The sequence below is a fragment of the Oncorhynchus nerka genome, linkage group LG12, assembly GCF_034236695.1.
Source record: "Oncorhynchus nerka isolate Pitt River linkage group LG12, Oner_Uvic_2.0, whole genome shotgun sequence".
Classification (NCBI taxonomy): domain Eukaryota; kingdom Metazoa; phylum Chordata; class Actinopteri; order Salmoniformes; family Salmonidae; genus Oncorhynchus; species Oncorhynchus nerka.
The window spans coordinates 48,593,489-48,614,219 of record NC_088407.1 but is presented as its reverse complement, the minus strand read 5'-3'; the positions used below and the strand labels follow the sequence as shown (position 1 = coordinate 48,614,219).

General features: G+C 46.0%; 1 protein-coding gene across 2 annotated transcripts in view; it reads right to left on the bottom strand.

Annotated features, from left to right (window-relative positions):
* Positions 1-20,731, bottom strand: part of LOC115138305 (SH3 and cysteine-rich domain-containing protein-like) — a 96,768-nt gene that overhangs the window by 48,941 nt on the left and 27,096 nt on the right. For both annotated transcript variants that reach the window (XM_029675010.2, XM_029675011.2), the window contains exons 3-5: positions 14,316-14,449; positions 9,320-9,401; positions 8,893-8,999 (exon numbers count right to left, since the gene is read on the bottom strand). In XM_029675010.2, the coding sequence (XP_029530870.1) occupies positions 8,893-8,999; positions 9,320-9,401; positions 14,316-14,449 (323 nt within the window). The remainder of the gene's footprint in view (positions 1-8,892; positions 9,000-9,319; positions 9,402-14,315; positions 14,450-20,731) is intronic.

The following is a 20,731-nucleotide window of genomic DNA, read 5'->3' as shown; positions in this document are numbered from 1 at the left end:
ATTTGTGGAAATATATTCATGACAAGATATAAAAACAGTCATTTGTTGATCGTATCAGACACTGTATTATGCCCTTCTACCCGTGCCTTTACACATGAATCAATCGCGTCTTCTCTTTATGCTTCGGGTCCACAATCAGCACACAGCTTCGGGGCTTTGTGTGAACAAATGTGTCTCATTCCGCGTGCACCTACTTGACATTGTCTTATTTTTCCAGAGTGGGAACTGTGGTGCTTGGGGAAGAGGGAGAGCAGGACCTGCTGCCTTGGCAGCCTGCTTGACGGCTGTAGCTTCTTTCTTGGCGTTCATGTGGTTCTCACAATGCTCACATGCCAGATCCATGATGAAATCTCTCCTGCTGACTGTCTTATCAAGGCATTGCTTGTACAACACGTACGCGTTGATGGCACCCATGTCGAGCACGTTGTAAAACACCACAACAGGAGAGCTGCGAGTACCTCCTTTTACAGAGCACAGTCTTGCCATCTGGTCGAGTGCACCCACACTAAACTATTACATAAAATAGAATAGGTTAGAATGATATAGAATAATAATACTAATAGTAATAATATGAATGTAATATAATAAAAGGGGACCATATTTGGTGTTTGGCAGGTGGAAAGGCTATCTGTATATGGCAGAGATATATACCATTGTGCGATTGCAGTCTGTCACCGTCTCCGGTTTCTTCTTCTGGTCACTGCCGATGGCAACAATGGGATGCATGGTGCTGAGGATGCAAACACTTATTTATTTTACATCTGTACACCATGAGTGTTGCTTTACCACAGCTCCACTGGTATGTTGTTTTGCGCAGAGGGGGGCAGCTCCCGCCTTTGTTTGTTCACTGTTCCAAGCAGGCTAGTCTTATTTGCAATCAACTTGTCTACCAGGGAAATTGATGTGAATAAGTTGTCCATGGTCACATTTCTGTCTTTGCCCATGGAAGGCTCCACGAGTCTCAAACCCACAGTCTCAGAAAATTGCTCACCCGCTGGCCTGGTTTCATCTTTCTCCAGATATGGAAAGCCATTGAGCAAGTACATGGCTTTGACATCTAACCAAAACTGAACTAAAGTGACATGCACCATTATCAGTTTCTACATCGCCCATTCATCCACTGACTTCAGGAAACAGTAAAGGGAGCACCCCCTATCCCCTATCCACATCGACATCTGCATCTAACAAAAACTGAACTAATGTGACATGCACCATTATCAATTTCTATCTGGTTTCTATCGCCCATTCATCCATTGACTTCAGGAAACAAAAGAGGGAGCAGTGGGAGCACCCCCCTATCCACATCGACGGGACAACAGTGGAGAAGGTGGAACGCTTCAAGTTCCTCGGCGTGCACCTTTTCAATCTCAGGAGGCTAAAGAAATTTGACTTGGCACCAAAACCCTCACAAACTTTTACAGATGTACAATTGAGACCATCCTGTCGGGCTGTATCACTGCCCGGTACGCCAATTGCACCGCCCACAACAGCAGGGCTCTCCAGAGGGTTGTGCTGTCTGCCCAATGCATCAACCTACCTGCCCTCCAGGACACCTACAGCACTTGAAGGCCAAAACAGGAAGGCCAAAAAGATAATCAAGGACAAAACCACCCAAGCCACTGCCTGTTCACCCTGCTATCATCCAGAAGACGAGGTCAGTACAGGTGCATCAAAGCTGGGAGCGAGAGACTGAAAAACAGCTTCTATCTCAAGGCCATCAGTATGTTAAATAGCCATCACTAGCACATTAGACGCTGCTGCCCTATACACACAGACTTTAAACCACTGGCCACTTTAATAATGGAACACCTAGTCACTTTAATAGTGTTTACATATTTTGCCTTACTCATCTCATATGTACACTACCATTCAAATTTGGGGTCACTTAGAAATGTCCTTGTTTTTGAAAGAAATGCACATTTCTTGTCCATTAAAATAACATCAAATTTATCTGAAATACAGTGTAGACATAGTTAATGTTGGAAATGGCTATTGTAGCTGGAAACAGCAGATTTGTTTTTATGGAACATCTACATACAGTAGGCGTACAGAGGCCCATTATCAGCAACCATCACTCCTGTGTTCCAATGGAACGTTGTGTTAGCTAATCCAAGTTCATCATTTTAAAAGGCTAATTGATCATTAGAAAACCCTTTTGCAATTATGTTAGCACAGCTGAAAACTGTTAAGATCTCGTACAATGCTGTGTCCTACTCCCTTCACAGAACAGCGCAAATTGGCTCTAACCAGAATAGAAAGAGGAGTGGGAGGTCCCTGTGCACAACTGAGCAAGAGGACAAGCACATTAGAGTGTCTAGTTTGAGAAACAGACTCCTCACAAGTCCTCAACTGGCAGCTTCATTAAATAGTACCAGCAAAACACCAGTCTCAACATTAACAGTGAAGAGGTGACTCCAGGATGCTGGTCTTCTAGCCAGTGTTCCTCTGTCCAGTGTCTGTGTTCTTTTGCCCATCTTAAATTTGTATTTTTATTGGCCAGTCTGAGATATGAAGCTGCCAGTTGAGGACTTGTGGGGTGTTCTGTGAAGGAAGTAGTACACAGCGTTGTACGGGATCTGCCTTAATCGACAGCCATATCTTTGGCACCCCGGGAACAGTGGGTTAACTGCCTTGCTCAAGGGCAGAATGACAGATTTTTTACCTTGTCAGCTCAGGGTTTCGATCCAGCAACCTTTCGTTTACTGGCCCAACAGTCTAATCACTAGGGGCCTGCTGCACAGCCAGAGCACGGACATTCTTGGAAAAGATTCGATTTGGAAACAGAGCTGCACCTCTTGAATTTTGAGAGTTATTTGAAAAGGGTAAGTGTCATAAAAATATTTTATCTGCACGTGACCCTGAAGGTGGATTTGATAAAGCGATGCTCCTTTTCCTGCATCTGTCAATTACAAAATGCGCCCATCTCTTCATGTACAATTTGACAATTTATAGGCTTAATATTGTCACTCATCAGATTATTGTAAATTTAATCTTGTCTATTGGCTAACTCTTATTATGTGTGAAATTAGTTTTGGTATAGTTTAGGTGTAGTTTCGATGGGCCTGCTGTGCCGGCTGACTGGCATCGTTTGTTTCCCGCTCATCAACTTGGATAGAGTCAAGGATATGTTTTGCATTATTCTAAAGACCTACCGCAACATATAGCATGTTTTCATTTACCTTACAATACATTTTATTAGTAATAGAGTTACAGTATATAAAACAGTCCTTCAATAGCTTATTTTTACAAAGTAAAACGTAAAAGAGAATGGTATCAACCTGCAAGGTGCGTGGTCAAATCATTAACTGAGCGCCAACGCTGATAAATAGGCATAACACAAACTCATCATTACACTATTGTCTTTCTAAATTAAATCTACCTCGTCACCTTCCTAATCATGCACCCTCCTTATCATTCAGTTAGGCCTAATTTAAATTCAATTGTGAAGGTGCATAATTATTGCCCATTCATCCATTTGTCGTTCATTCAGTGAGGAAAAGAGAGTCGCATTAGCGCCTGGCTGGGTACCAACGACCTACAGCACATTGTCTTGGGGGATTAAGTTGGGAATAGGTGTGAAAAAAATGGGTAAGAAGGCTCTAAATACTTTTCTGTTTTGATTTCAAAATTCTGACAAATGAGCAGTGTAAAATAAAAACATTTAGGGAAAGTCAGGAAAGGGACAGGACATAGTTTTTTGGTGGGGAGCAGATTTTTTTATTTACAAAATCAAACGCCAGTGGCCGTTCGGCTATGGCGGTTCTAGTGTTAAACTTGTCCGGTCTGTGAGGAGCAGACATGGAGACTGAGAGAAGAGAGAACCCACGATCTAGAGGGATGGAAAGCAGTTGCTTCGCGAGCCTGAAAATACATGATCTAAGTGATTGATAGTTGGTATTCAGCAGCCATAAAAGTATGCCTTAATTACTTTGAAAAACTCCTAAAACAGTGATTTTGTCAGACAGCATAGGCTCATAGTCATAAAATAAAACAAATATTTGATTTAAAGTAAAGGAAATGTAATATATGATGGTTAATAAGTGATGAGCAGTAATGGGCAGTCACTAACATATTTTATTCAGTGTTACAGCATTCAACCCACATAATGCATCGAAACCCGTGATCATTTTTTTAATAATCAATCCGAACCGACCTCAAAAAGCACTAATCGCTCGCATTAAAGATGAAAGAGAAGCACCAAAGCACAGACATAAACACATTAAAATCACCTGCTTAATGATTGTTATGTTAGTAGCCTAACCACTGGTTTGACATACTGTAGCTATTAGTTAACTAGTTATTGTAACGGTTTTCTAGGTGTGAAGGAGAGTCGGACCAAAATGCAGCGTGTAGATTGCGATCCATGTTTAATCAACAAACGCAAAACACAAATCAATACAAACACTACAAAACAATAAACGTAACGAAAACCGAAACAGCCTATACTTGTGTCAACTAACACAGCGACAGGAACAAAGACACTAAGGACAATCACCCACGACAAACTCAAAGAATATGGCTGCCTAAATATGGTTCCCAATCAGAGACAACGATAAACACCTGCCTCTGATTGAGAACCACTCCAGACAGCCATAGACTTTGCTAGATACCCCACTAAGCTATAATCCCAATACCAACACCAAAACCCCAAGACAAAACACACCACAATACAAAAACCCCATGCCACACCCTGGCCTGACCAAATACATGAAGATAAACACAACATACTTCGACCAGGGCGTGACAGAACCCCCCCCCCTAAGGTGCGGACTCCCGAACGCACCTCAAAACAATAGGGAGGGTCCGGGTGGGCGTCTGTCCATGGTGGCGGCTCCGGCGCGGGACGTGGACCCCACTCAGTCAATGTCTTAGTCCCCTCTCCTCGCGTCCCTGGATAGCCCACCCTCGCCGCCGACCATGGCCTAGTAGTCCTCACCCAGAACCCCACTGGACTGAGGAGCAGATCGGGACTGAAGGACAGCTCGGGACTGAGGGGAAGCTCGGGAGTGAGAGAAAGCTCGGGAGTGAGAGGAAACTCGGGAGTGAGAGGAAACTCGGGAGTGAGAGGAAGCTCAGGAGTGAGAGGAAGCTCAGGAGTGAGAGGAAGCTCAGGCAGGTAGATAGATCTACCAGATCCTGGCTGGCTGGTGGTCTCAGCAGATCCTGGCTGACTGGCAGATCCTGGCCGACTGGCAGTTCTGGCAGATCCGGAAGAGTCTGGTTGACTGGCAGATCCGGAAGAGTCTGGTTGACTGGCAGATCCGGAAGAGTCTGGTTGACTGGCAGATCCGGAAGAGTCTGCTTGACTGGCAGATCCGGAAGAGTCTGGCTGACTGGCGGATCTGGAAGAGTCTGGCTGACTGGCGGATCCTGGCAGACTGAAAGATCTGGCTGCTCCATGCTGACTGGCGGCTCTGGCTGCTTCACGCTGACTGGCGGCTCTGGCTGCTCCATGTAGGCTGACAGGTCTGGCGGCTTCTTACAGACTGGCAGCTCCTTGCAGACTGGCAGCTCCTTGCAGACTGACAGCTCCTTGCAGACTGGCAGCTCCTTGCAGACTGGCAGCTCCTTGCAGACTGGCAGCTCCTTGCAGACTGGCAGCTCCTTGCAGACTGGCAGCTCTGGCTGCTTCATGCAGACTGACAGCTCTGGCTGCTCCATGCAGACTGACATATCTGGCTGCTCCATGCAGACTGACAGCTCTGGCTGCTCAATGCAGACTGACGGCTCTGGCTGCTCCATGCAGACTGACGGCTCTGGCTGCTCCATGCAGACTGGCATCTCTGGCTGCTCCATGCAGACTGGCATCTCTGGCTGCTCCATGCAGACTGGCATCTCTGGCTGCTCCATGCAGACTGGCATCTCTGGCTGCTCCATGCAGACTGGCATCTCTGGCTGCTCCATGCAGACTGGCAGCTCTGACTGCTCCATGCAGGCTGGCAGCTCTGGCTGCACTGAACAGGCGGGAGACTCCGGCAGCGCTGGAGAGGCGGGAGACTCCGGCAGCGCTGGAGAGGCGAAAGGCTCCGACAGCGCTGGAGAGGCGGGAGACTCCGACAGCGCAGGAGAGGCGAGGCGCACTGTAGGCCTGATGCGTGGTGCTGGCACTGGTGGTACTGAACCGAGGACACGCACAGGAAGCCTGGTGCGGGGAGCTGCTACCGGAGGGCTGGGGTGTGGAGGTGGTACTGGATAGACCGGACCGTGCAGGCGCACTGGAGCTCTTGAGCACCGAGCCTGCCCAACCTTACCTGGTTGAATACTCTCGGTCGCCCTGCCAGTGCGGCGAGGTGGAATAGCCCGCACTGGGCTATGCAGGCGAACCGGAGACACCGAGCGCAAGGCTGGTGCCATGTAAGCCGGCCCAAGGAGACGCACTGGGGACCAGATGCGTAGAGCCGGCTTCATGGCATTTGGCTCGACGCTCAATCTAGCCCAGCCGATACGCGGAGGTGGAATATACCGCACCGGGCTATGCACCCGCACTGGGGACACCGTGCGCACCACTGCATAACATGGTGCCTGCCCGGTCTCTCTAGCCCCCCGGTAACCACAGGAAGTTAGCGTAGGTCTCCTACCTAGCATAGCCCTACTCCCTGTGAGTCCCCCCCCAAGAAATTTTTGGGGCTGACTCTCGGGCTTCCATCCGTTACGCCGTGCTGCCTCCTCATACCTGCGCCTCTCAGCTTTCGCCGCCTCCAGTTCTTCCTTGGGGTGGCGATATTCTCCAGGCTGAGCCCAGGGTCCTTTACCGTCCAGTTCGTCCTCCCATGTCCATTTCTCCAGGTAGTGCAGCCTCTCCCACTGCAGCGGCTGCTGCTCCTGCTGCTGCTGCTGCCTCTGTTGCCTCTCCTGTGGCTCCTGCCTGTTGACACGCTGCTTGGTCCGTTTGTGGTGGGTGATTCTGTAACGGTTTTCTAGGTGTGAAGGAGAGTCGGACCAAAATGCAGCGTGTAGATTGCGATCCATGTTTAATCTACAAACGTAAAACACGAATCAATACAAACACTACAAAACAATAAACGTAACGAAAACCGAAACAGCCTATACTTGTGTCAACTAACACAGCGGAGGAACAAAGACACTAAGGACAATCACCCACGACAAACTCAAAGAATATGGCTGCCTAAATATGGTTCCCAATCAGAGACAACGATAAACACCTGCCTCTGATTGAGAACCACTCCAGACAACCATAGACTTTGCTAGATACCCCACTAAGCTATAATCCCAATACCAACACCAAAACCCCAAGACAAAACACACCACAATACAAAAACCCCATGCCACACCCTGGCCTGACCCAATACATGAAGATAAACACAACATACTTCGACCAGGGCGTGACAGTTATGAATCACTATGTGTTGCTGATGGGCAGTGGATTCAAAGGGAAGCCAGGCGTCCCCAAATAATTAACCTATAAAAATTCTAAAATAATTTATCTTTCGTCTCTCTGTGTTTTCATACATTTCCATGAATTAGCAAGTGGCTGAATCTCAGTATGTGTAGCCCATGTATCTGATGCTGTCTGGACCAAAAGAGTATAACATGTTGCCGCAGTAGCATTTGATTGATTGAGACCTGTAAGCATTTGGCCATTTGGTATTTGGCCTAAAATAATTAGCCAATCATCGTTGAGCTGAGCTGAACTGTGGGTTGTCTTGGTGCAGCAAAATGCCCGACCAAGGGAAGCCAGTTTGGATTTGGCTTCAGAGCAATCAAAACACTTCCTAAGCAAAACATCATTTTCAAACTTGTCTGTTTCTGATCTGCTGTGTTGATGTCCTGCAGTAGCTAGCTTGCTAAATCGGGCCTTTCCTAAGCCATGGATGGAGATGGGGATTTGGACTTGTGTTTTTGACTTAATTCTCTGTACAGGCCAATGATTATGATGGCAATTCTGATCTAACAATAAATTCATATTTTGTGCAACTGGCCTGAGATGATTGAAGTTCAATATGTAGCCTAGATGTATCCTAGTAGGCTCACGTTAGCTAGCTAGCTAACTTAGCTGGTTCATTGTTGCCCATACGAGGAACTGAAGCTAGCAAACATTTTAGCTAGGTAGCCTATGACAACAAAAATAAAAGTGTACTGTATGACTGAGCCATAAACCATTTTGCCAACATGAAAGAGAGGAGAATGGCATTGGCGTTCAACTAGTCTACAAGTAGGGCGAGTCAAAAAAAAATGTTTTACTTGCATGAGCACGGACGCACACACGCACGCACACACACACAGATAAATCAGTACCATGGACAGCCACATGATATTTAGCCACATTGATTGGACTAAATTGTTTTTGGTATCTTTACATTTGTTTTCAGTGTATTAAACTAAGCATATATAGCCTTGTTGATTTGATGATGTTTAAACGTTTACGTTGAAATAGTGCTTGAATTAGCGGAGGCAGTGCTCCTGTTGTCTTTGTGGTGACTTGCGGTAACTCCGTGGTTCAAAATCAGTAGTTGTCTAGTAAACTGTCGAAAGGATGAACTTATTGACTATGCTACAGGTGAACGTATAACGTATAACAGGTATAACGTATTACATGCAATATTTGCTTTGTGAACTTCACCGGTTTTGTGATGAAACAAACGTATGTGTAGTTGAATATATTCCGCCACTGTGAGACTGTTGTCTTTATGGTCACGGCCTTATTATTGTATATCTCGGTGGCGTATGAACGAATGGGTTATAGAGCAAACAACGCAATTATCACAACAGGTTGTAACATGGCTTTTTAACTGGCTTGGCTTGGCTTCCTCAGTGATTTTACCCTCACACTGCTACTGTTGATGGAGTAGTTTCCTAAATGACTGTCAGCTGTTGAGTTGCTGATGAGGTTGTTTCATTAATACATTGTGTTGTTGTTGTTGTTGTTCTTACAGAGTTTCTGTGGGGGGACTCAAAGCCACTGGCCCTCTTGTTCTTCTGTGCCAGAGACGTCCCGAACCGGAGAGCTTCATACACAGGGTCCACTTTACTGCCACAAGCTGGGAGGAGACATTGAGAAAACCTATTTTCAGTCAAAGCAATCACACAACAAGAACCCCTACATGACAGTCTAGCTGTGTATCAATGTAACCTACTGTTCATGTTGTCCTTTTGAAAGGAATATAAAGTCCTTTATCTTGTCTCAGTAAATATGATGAAGGCATTTGCCGAAACGTGTTGGTTTCAACAACAAAATATACTTTTCTTAATAATTAAGGAAACTTACCAATAATAGCTGAGTATCTTCTGTTCATGCACATTGGTTTGTAGTGACATCTCTAGAGTATTGTCAAGGCAAAGGGAAAGAGAGTGCGCTTACCAATGGGCATGACTTCTTTGATGTAGCCAAACTGCTCCGTTATCAGCAGTGGGGAGCTGTAGTACCGTCGAAAGCCCTTTGGCTGTGGAGGGGGGAGGGAGAGGTTAAGAGAGGGCAGGAACATCATAGTGAGTGATGGATCGATACGTCAACAGACAGCACAGCACACCACCAGCAAAATACATTAGAGCCACTGCATAACCTAATTTCTCTGTTAAGTTTCCACATGCACTGTATTAATCAAATCAAATTGTATTTGTCTATACTGTACTTTAGTCTGGGTTTCAGAGTGTTTCTGCATTCAACCACGCAACATCATTGTTTGTCTTGACAATGACTTGGCCAAAGCAGAGGAGCCATTTTAGACATATCCTAGGCGAGAAAAACTGGTTAAAACCTACCACTTCAGACCACTGTGACATGTCCTTCCTATTTCCCCCCCTAAACCACCTGCTGATCACTCTCCCTACATCAGCCATGCTAAACAATATTACCTAATGTTTAGTTTAAATTTCTTAATGAGGGTTGATTGAAGAAGTGCATCTGGACCCGAAGCAGATTAGTCCAGCATCAATTCTGTTATTTAAGTAGCTTGTGTACGGTTTGAACAACTAAGCTGGCCATATAGCAGATTACATAGCCCGTATTCACAGAGTTTCAGAGTAGCAATGCTGATCACGGATCAGTTTAGAGCATAATCAATAAGATTCTTTGGACAGGAGGGGGACCTGATCCTAAATCAGCACTCTTACTCTGAAACCCTTTTTGAATACAGCCCCAAAGTCATTAAGAAGATGTATACCAGTCTCTTTGCTGTTAAGTCCCGTCCCATTCCCCACATACCAAGTTCTTACAAGGACACTCCCCCAGACTATCATTTATCTAACCATGACATTTCTGTGTTTACTGCTTCCCCTACAATCAATATTTCCCATCAGAGATGTGTCCCTCGTATATCCAGAAAAATGACAGTAGACAGCCTCAATTTTCTGAATCAGTATCTCACCCAAGAAAGAGTAATCTGAGGTAAGGATGGTAATGTCAGGGAAATACATGCTTGTATAAGACAAGTAGGTGGAATAACTAACCTTTTACTGCAGTTGGCTAAATCAGGCTCACAGTGTTTCTTGTTTAGTCTTTTTCTAAATATATATATATTTTTTTACCCATTTTCTCCCCAATTTTGTGGTATCCAATTTGTAGTTACAGTCTTGTCCCCATCGCTGCAACTCCCGTACAGACTCGGGAGAGGCGAAGGTCGAGAGCCGCGCGCCTTCCAAAACACCCCGCCAAGTCGTACTGCTTCTTGACACAGTGCCTGCTTAACCCAGAAGACAGGCGCACCAATGTGTTGGAGGAAACACCGTACACCTTGTCAGCATGCATGTGCCCAGCCCGCCACAGGAGTCGCCAGATCACGATGGGACAAGGACATCCCGACCGGCCAAACCCTTCCCTAACACAGATGACGCTGGGCCAATTGAGCACCGCCTCAAGGGTCTCCCAGTTGCAGCTGGCTGCGACACAGCCTGGAATCGAACCAGGATCTGTAGTGACACAGCTAGCACTGCGGTGCCTTAGACTGCTGCACCACTCGGGAGGCCTTGTTTCTTGGTAGTCTTAAACAAATCTACTTTGAAACAAAAGTATACACCTCACACATGGTTATGGGCTTAAAATAAGAAGACACCTGTACCATGTCAGATATAGAGTTGAAATGTATTACGTTTTGAGTTTGCATCCCAATATTACACTTTATATACATCACAGACGACTGAAATATAACAAAACCGCTTTACATAGAAGCACAGGATTTTCAGCAGGTTTTTAAAATAATGTTTATCATGGAATTATGAAAATATAAATATCATTCCATCTATGAGGCCACTAGGTCATTTGACTGCAGGAAAGGGCTACATCAGGTGTTTATCAATAACTACATTTATCAAAACAAGGAGATTCAACTCAGCATAATATACAGTGAAAGGTAATTTCCTTACTGGGATAATGATCTGACAATGAAATCTACTTGTATTGTGTTTCGGGTTTTTGGCAGCTACACAGACGATGCATTAGTCCTACAATTAGCACAATCCTTCTGCCTCCACTGCACAAAGGAGGAGAGGCCTCCTTTTGTTTGTTTACATTTTGCATGATCAACCGTGTGTTCAAGCAATCTGCATAAGTAATCTGCCTTGATTGATTCTCAATGTGCCGCGGCTGATAACGAGAAGCTGAAATAAGCAACTCTCGAACTCTATAAGCACCTCTCAAGTGCAGCCCAGTAGTCAGTTTCACTGTTATATTTTTATCTTCAACTCAAACATCGCATCATGATATATATTTGGTTTCAAGATAGCCCCAAGCAGCAATGTATTCTCTTTTTACTCCGACCAAATGTTGTTGCCAAGAGAAATAAGCAGGGTTGTAGAAATACAACCTGCCAAGTTTAGAGAAACCTTAATTTAGAGGCGAGCCGCACTGGGAGTATATTCTCTTTTTATGCTTGACCCTTCAACCTCATTTTCCACTCCTGAAAGCTGATCCCTATCTCCACAAGGCTCATCCTCAAGGCATTGGGCAGCTCATGGAAGAAGAAAAAAGGAGGGAAAAGGGAACACGTGTCTCCCTGTATCCAATATATTCTCATGGTTCACAAGGTTCACTGAACCTCAGTTCAATCCTGATCATTTTCATTTAATCCTACCCAGTACTCCATTTAAACTCAGTAATGTCCAGTTATTCCCAATAATTCCCTGTCAATTCCAGTAAACTCCCTCCCATGCAGGCCAGGGACAACCTGGACTCTGGAGGAGTTAGTCACTGGAGAGCCAAGGCAATCACACATGACAGAACCTAACAAGCTGTATATTTTCTGCGTGGGACGTGTGATTCGATATGAATGACTTAAAAGCCCCTGTGTAGTCGTGACTGCCAGTTCCCTTGAGTACAGTGGACGACGGCGAAATGACGGATGGGTGTTCGTATTCTCTGCAACTACCCCCCCCCCTCCTTCTCACAAACTGTATCCTTGATCATCCTGTTGCTGAATTCTTTTTACGAGCTGCCTATTGATGCAATATGGCAGCTGCAGTGGACTTTGAGGTCCACCATGATTATTCAATACTGTATTTGCAGTGCCACATTACTAATCTATCTTTTCTGTCTTTGTGATGAGTACATTAACCTCTGTGGAGTTGTGCCTCGCTGCACAATATGTTCCACACCATCTTTAATCTGGTATTCTGTTGGGACTTTTGAGACGAATATATGAACATGTGAATAATACTAAGCAATAGGCTTCGATCCCGATGGTGTACTTCTAACAGAATGGCATGTACTGTAGGGCGTCAATAAATTACATGTAATGAAAAGATGCCTCGAGGGTAGACCTATTGACTTTGGATTAATGCTTTATGCAGGGAGACATACTGTACTGTAGGCATGAAGAGAGGTTGATGGTGCTGATGATGACGTTAATACAATATTTTCAATATGTTCTTTGGCTAGCTTGGAGAGAACGCTGATGATTACTCTGATGATGTGTGATAGAACATAGTGTATGTATCTCTATGGATGATGACAGTGGTGTAATTGATGATGACATTGATGACGACAATAATGACGACACTGGTGATGATGCCCATAGAGATACAGTATATACCATAGAGATACAGTACATACAGTATTATACTAGTATAGTACTACATTTAGTTCGGTACTGAACAAAAATATAAATGCAACATGCAACAATTTAAACCGTGGAAAAAGTAAAGGGTTTTGAATACTTTCTGAAGACACTTAATAGAAACAAATACACTGAACAAAAATATAAATGTAACTTGCAACAATTTCGAAAATTTACTGAATTACAGTTCATATAAGGAAATCAGTCTATTGAAATTAATTCATTAGGCCCTAATCTATGGATTTCACCTGACTGGGAATACAGATATGCATCTGTTAGTCACAGACACCTTAAAAAAAGGTAGGAGCGTGGATCAGAAAACTAGTCAGTATCTGGTATTTGCCTCATGCAAGCGCGACACATCTCCTTCGCAAAGAGCTGATCAGGCTGTTGATTGTGGCTTGTGGAATGTTGTACCACTCCTCTGTGCGAATTTGCTGGATATTGGTGGGAACTGGAACACGCTGTCGTACACGTCAATTCAGAGCATTCCCAACATGCTCAATGGGTGACATGTCTGCTGAGTATGCAGGCCATGGAAGAACTGGGACATTTTCAGCTTACAGGAATTATGTAAAGATACTTGCGACATGGGGCTGTACATTATCATGCTGAAACACAAGGTGATGCGGGTGGCAGATGAATGGCACGACAATGGGCCTCAGGATCTCGTCATGGTACGTATGTGCATTAAAATTGCCAGCGATAAAATGCAATTGTGTTTATAGTCCGTAGCTTATGCCTGCCCATACCATAACCCCACCGCCACCATGGGGCACTCTGTTCACAACGTTGACATCAGCAAACCGCTCGCCCACACTGTGCCATACAGGTGGTTTGTGGTTGTCAGGCTGATTGGACGTACTGACAAATTCTCTAAAACGACCTTCGAGGCGGCTTATGGTAGAGAAATTAACAGTCTGGCAACAGCTCTGGTGGACATTGCTGCAGTCAGCATGCCAATTGCACGCTCCCTCAAAACACGAGACATCTGTGGCATTGTGTTGTGTGACAACTGCACATTTTAGAGTGGCCTTATTGTCCCCAGCACAAGATGCACCTGTGTAATGATCATGCTGTTTAATCAGCTTCTTGATATGCCACGCCTGTCAGGTAAATGGATTATTTTGGCAAAGGAGAAATGCTCACTAAAAGGGATGTAAACAATGTGTGCACATAATTTGAGAGAAATAAGCTTGGGATATATTATATCAGCTCATGAAACATGGGACCAACATTTATTTACATGTTGCGTTTATATTTTTGTTCAGTGTATATTTAATTTTGTGACGATGTTAAGGCTCTTACCAGCTTGCCTTGGCAGCGTTGCGATCCCACTCCTTTCTCACACTTGTGGTGGATGCTCATCTTGCAGGCTTTGCAGCGAAGGCCATGCTTGGCTGTGTTGCCTGCCAGCATCACCACATGCTTGGAGGTGGTGCCTGTTGAAAACATTCATCTTTAATCTTTATGTGATGTATTCAGAAATTATTTGGCTGAATTATCTACATTTTCCATTACACAGTTCATTCGGCAATTCCCATGGCAGAATAAAATTCCAAAACACAATTCATTCCGCATTTCCCATGACACAGTACAATTTCATGACTCAATTCACTCAGCATTTTTTATGACAGAAGAAAGGGGATTCAATCACAAATACAGTACCATGCCATGTCAAATCAAACTTTATTTATCACATGCGCTGAATACAACAAATGTAGACCTTACCGTGAAATACTTACTTACAAACTCTTAACCAACAGTGCAGTTCAAGAGGACTTAAGAAAATATTTACCAAATAAACTAAAGTATTTAAAAAATAATAATATAAAGTAACACAATAACATAACTATAACGAGGCTATATACAGGGGGTACTGGTTCCGAGTCAGTGTGCGGGGAAACAGGTTAATTTGTACATGTAGGAACGGGTCAAGTGACTGCATAGATAATAAACAGCAAGTAGCAGCACAAAACAAAAGGAGGGGGGCGGGGCGTCAATGTAAATAGTCCGGTGGCCATATGATTAATTGTTCAGCAGTCTTATGGCTTGGGGGTAGAAGCTGTTAAGGAGCCTTTTGGTCCTAGACTTAGCTCTCCGGTACCGCTTGTCATGCAGTAGCAGAGAAAACAGTCTATGACTTGGGTCACTGGAGTCTCTGACAATTTTATGGTCATGATTGCTTTTACCAGCCTACATGCAGAGGAATTCAGGACAGGTTAGTTAACTATCATTCTGTTGTAATCAGTCATTGCTACTAAGTACTACTAAGACATTGCCCATTTGCAGTGCTGTCAATCTCAGCCACAGCAGCGTTCACCTTGAGAGTGCAGTGGACCAGACTTATCTAGACTTGTCCGTCTTGCTAAGGTAAATAAATCAAGTCTTCAATAAACAAAGGGAACAAATATGACCTCCCCCAAGCCCAAAACATTTACCCCAAACTTCCTTTCTTAAACTTTGATTAAATTGGACCCAACTTAATCTAATACTATTCTCCTCAGTGTCTAGATGCGCTTCCATTCACATTCAAAATCGTTCCCCTAATCTGGCTACAACAAAATAAATCCCCATGTGGAATTATACCTCCTGCCTCTGTGTCTAAACTGCAGCATTTCATTGATGTTTGAGTCACAGACGTTGGCATAAATGAAGATTAATTAGGCTTAGTTGCGTTCGGGAGTTATGAAACAGACAGTGTGACTTTCTGTAAGCGAGAGAGAGAGAATTGTTTGGGTGAAGGAGCCCTGGTGATGATAGCAGATGCTTGGCACCATCTTTCTGACTCGCTTCCAAATTTTTATGAATGGTATTTTTTGGGTCGGGAATCAGCAGCACGCTTTGGCTGTCTGTAAATAAAGTTTTCTCCTAAAGACATTTGCCACTGAGAACCTTATCACAGGGCTCTCATTTTCAACCTTTGACCCTTGGAATGTCAGAGCAGATGTCATGCCCTGACCTTAGAGAGCCTTTCTATGTCTCTATTTGGTTTGGTCAGGGTGTGATCTGGGTGGGCATTCTATGTTATGTTTTCTATGTTTTTGTATTTCTATGTTTTGGCCGGGTATGGTTCTCAATCAGGGACAACTGTCTATCGTTGTCTCTGATTGGGAATCATACTTAGGCAGCCTTTTCACCTTTTGTCATTGTGGGAAGTTATCTTTGTGAGGGGCACTATAGCCCTTGTAAGCGTTACTGTCACGGTTTTCATATGGTGAAGGAGAGTCGGACCAAACTGCAGCGTGTAGATTTCGATCCATGTTTAATAAAACAACGTAACACGAATCAAAACACAAACTCAACAAAACAATAAACGTAATGAAAACCGAAACAGCCTAAACTGGTGCAAACTAACACAGACTCAGGACATCAAGACACTAAGGACAATCACCCACAATAAAACCAAAGAATATGGCTGCCTAAATATGGTTCCCAATCAGAGACAACGATAACCACCTGCCTCTGATTGAGAACCACTCCAGACAGCCATAGACTTTCCTAGAACACCCTACTAAGCTACAATCCCACTAACATACACACCAAAACCCCCAGACAAAACACACCACAATACAAAAACTCCATGCCACACCCTGGCCTGACCCAATACATAAAGATAAACACAAAATACTTAGACCAGGGCGTGACAGAACCCCCCCCCCTAAGGTGCGGACTCCCGAACGCACCTCAACACAATAGGGAGGGTCCGGGTGGGCGTCTGTCCATGGTGGCGGTTCCGGCGCGGGACGTGGACCCCACTCAGTTAATGTCTTAGTCCCTCTTCTTCGCGTCCCTGGATAGTCCACCCTCGCCGCCGACCATGGCCTAGTAGTCCTCACCCAGAACCCCACTGGACTGAGGAGCAGATCGGGACTGAAGGACAGCTCGGGACTGAGGGGAAGCTCGGGAGTGAGAGAAAGCTCGGGAGTGAGAGAAAGCTCGGGAGTGAGAGAAAGCTCGGGAGTGAGAGAAAGCTCAGGAGTGAGAGGAAGCTCAGGCAGGTAGATAGATCTACCAGATCCTGGCTGGCTGGTGGTCTCAGCAGATCCTGGCCGACTGGCAGATCCTGGCCGACTGGCAGATCCTGGCCGACTGGCGGATCATCCTGGCCGACTGGCGGATCATCCTGGCCGACTGGCGGATCCTCGCCGACTGGAGGATCCTGGCCGACTGGCAGATCTGGCAGATCTGGAAGAACCTGGTTGACTGGCAGATCTGGAAGAACCTGGTTGACTGGCAGATCTGGAAGAGTCTGGTTGACTGGCAGATCTGGAAGAGTCTGGTTGACTGGCAGATCTGGAAGAGTCTGGTTGACTGGCAGATCTGGAAGAGTCTGGTTGACTGGCAGATCTGGAAGAGTCTGGTTGACTGGCAGATCTGGAAGAGTCTGGTTGACTGGCAGATCTGGAAGAGTCTGGTTGACTGGTAGATCTGGAAGAGTCTGGTTGACTGGCAGATCTGGAAGAGTCTGGCTGACTGGCAGATCTGGAAGAGTCTGGCTGACTGGCAGATCTGGAAGAGTCTGGCTGACTGGTGCTACTGGCAGATCCTGGCCGACTGGCACTTCTGGCGGATCCTGGCAGACTGGTGGATCCTGGCTGACTGGTGCTACTGGCAGATCCTGGCCGACTGGCACTTCTGGCGGATCCTGGCAGACTGGTGGCGCTGGGCAGACTGGAGACTCCGGCAGCGCAGGAGAAGAGAAAGGCTCCGACAGCGCTAAACAGGCGGGAGACTCCGGCAGCGCAGGAGAGGAGACAGGCTCTGGCTGCGCTAAACAGGCGGGAGGCTCCGGCAGCGCAGGAGAGGAGTCAGGCTCTGGCTGCGCTAAACAGGCGGGAGACTCCGGCAGCGCAGGAGAGGAGACAGGCTCTGGCTGCGCTAAACAGGCGGGAGACTCCGGCAGCGCAGGACAGGCGAGGCGCACTGAAGGCCTGGTGCGTGGTGCTGGAACTGGTGGTACTGGATCGAGGACACGCACAGGAAGCCTGGTGCGGGGAGCTGCTACCGGAGGACTAGAGTGTGGAGGTGGCACAGGATGGGCTAGACCGTGAAGGCGTACTGGAGATCTTGAGAGCAGTGTTGGCACAGGATGTGCAAGGCTAGGGATGTGCACAGGAGGCCTGGTGCGTGAGGCTGGCACCAACTTCACCAGCCAACTAACACGCACCTCAGGACGAGTATGGAGCGCTAACCCAGGTGCCATCAAATCCCCGACACGTTCCGTCGGTCGAATTCCATGCAAAAAGCACCAACACAGCAACTCCCTCATTTCTCTCTCCTCCAATTTCCCCATTAACTCCTTCACAGTCTCTGTTTCGCTCACCTCCAACACCGGCTCTGGTTCTGGTCTCCTCCTTGGCTTCTCACGATAAACAGGGAGAGTTGGCTCAGGTCTGACTCCTGACCCTGCCACTCACTCCCTGAGCCTCCCCCCCCAAGAAATTTTTGGGGCTGATTCTCAGGCTTACGTCCGCGTCGCCGTGCTGCCTCCTCATATCTGCGCCTCTCAGCTTTCGCCGCCTCCAGTTCTTCCTTGGGGCGGCGATATTCTCCAGGCTGAGCCCAGGGTCCTTCTCCGTTTAGGATTTCCTCCCATGTCCAGAAATCCTTATAGCGCTTCTCCTCTTTGGGCTGCTCCTGCCTGTTGACACGCTGCTTGGTCCGTTGGTGGTGGGTGATTCTGTCACAGTTTTCATATGGTGAAGGAGAGTCGGACCAAACTGCAGCGTGTAGATTTCGATCCATGTTTAATAAAACAACGTAACACGAATCAAAACACAAACTCAACAAAACAATAAACGTAATGAAAACCGAAACAGCCTAAACTGGTGCAAACTAACACATACTCAGGACATCAAGACACTAAGGACAATCACCCACAATACAACCAAAGAATATGGCTGCCTAAATATGGTTCCCAATCAGAGACAACGATAACCACCTGCCTCTGATTGAGAACCACTCCAGACAGCCATAGACTTTCCTAGAACACCCTACTAAGCTACAATCCCACTAACATACACACCAAAACCCCCAGACAAAACACACCACAATACAAAAACTCCATGCCACACCCTGGCCTGACCCAATACATAAAGATAAACACAAAATACTTAGACCAGGGCGTGACAGTTACGGTCGTTTCCTTGTTTTGTTGGTGACATTTTACAAAATAAAATAAAATGTACGCTCACCACCCTGCACCTTGGTCTCATTCCGACGATGGCCGTGACAGCAGAGGGTTGTTTCAGCCTCACTGGGGTCAGTTAAACGTTCACGCTTTAGCTTTAGATTTAACATAGAGGGTTAGTACTTTTGAATGAAGATTAAATCCTTGCCACATATACCATTCCAATGACATGTGGCATGTGGCTGGCCTGAAAAACTGCAGTTAACTACCACTGATTAAACTAAATGTCCTCAATATTTATTTATTTTATTTTTTCATTTCACCTTTATTTAACGAGGTAGGCTAGTTGAGAACAAGTTCCCATTTGCAACTGCGACCTGGACAAGATAAAGCATAGCAATTCGACAAATACAACAACACAGTTACGCATGGAATAAGCAAAACATAGTCAATATCAAATAAAATTTTATTTGTCACATACACATGGTTAGCAGATGTTAATGTGAGTGTAGCGAAATGCTTGTGCTTCTAGTTCTGACTGTAACGGTTCTCTTGTGGTGAAGGAGAGTCGGACCAAAATGCAGTGTGTAGATTGCGATCCATGTTTATTCAACAAACGTAACACAAATCTATATTAAACACTACAAAACAATAAACGTAACAAAAACAGAAACAGCCTAATACTGGTGCACATACACACAGAACAAGGACATCAAGACACTAAGGACAATCACCCACAAACCCAACACAAAACAGGCTACCTAAATATGGTTCCCAATCAGAGACAATGACTAACACCTGCCTCTGATTGAGAACCATATCAGGCCAAACATAGAAATAGACAAACCAGACACACAACATAGAATGCCCACCCAGCTCACGTCCTGACCAACACTAAAACAAGGAAAACACATACGAACAATGGTCAGACCGTGACAGACCCCCCCCCCAAGGTGCGGACTCCGAACGCACAACCTAAACCTATAGGGGAGGGTCTGGGTGGGCATCTGTCCGCGGTGGCGGCTCTGGCGCTGGACGTGGACCCCACTCCATAATTGTCTTAGTCCACCTCCTTAGCGTCCCTTGAGTGGCGACCCTCGCCGCTAACCTTGGCCTACGAAACCTAACAACGGGCCCCACTGGACTGAGGGGCAGCTCCGGACTGAGGTAGCTCAGGACTGAGGGGTAGCTCGGGACTGAGGGGAAGCTCAGGAGTGAGAGGAAGCTCAGGAGTGAGAGGAAGCTCAGGAGTGAGAGGAAGCTCAGGCAGGTTGATGGATCTACCAGATCCTGGCTGGCTGGTGGTTTCGGCAGATCCTGGCTAACTGGCAGATCCTGGCTGACTGGCGGATCCGGAAGATCCTGGCTGACTGGCGGATCCTGGCTGACTGGCGGATCCTGGCCGACTGGCAGTTCTGGCAGATCCCGGCTGACTGGCGGATCTGGAAGAGTCTGGTTGACTGGCGGATCTGGAAGAGTCTGGTTGACTGGCAGATCTGGAAGAGTCTTGTTGACTAGCAGATCTGGAAGAGTCTGGTTGACTGGCGGATCTGGAAGAGTCTGGTTGACTGGCAGATCTGGAAGAGTCTGG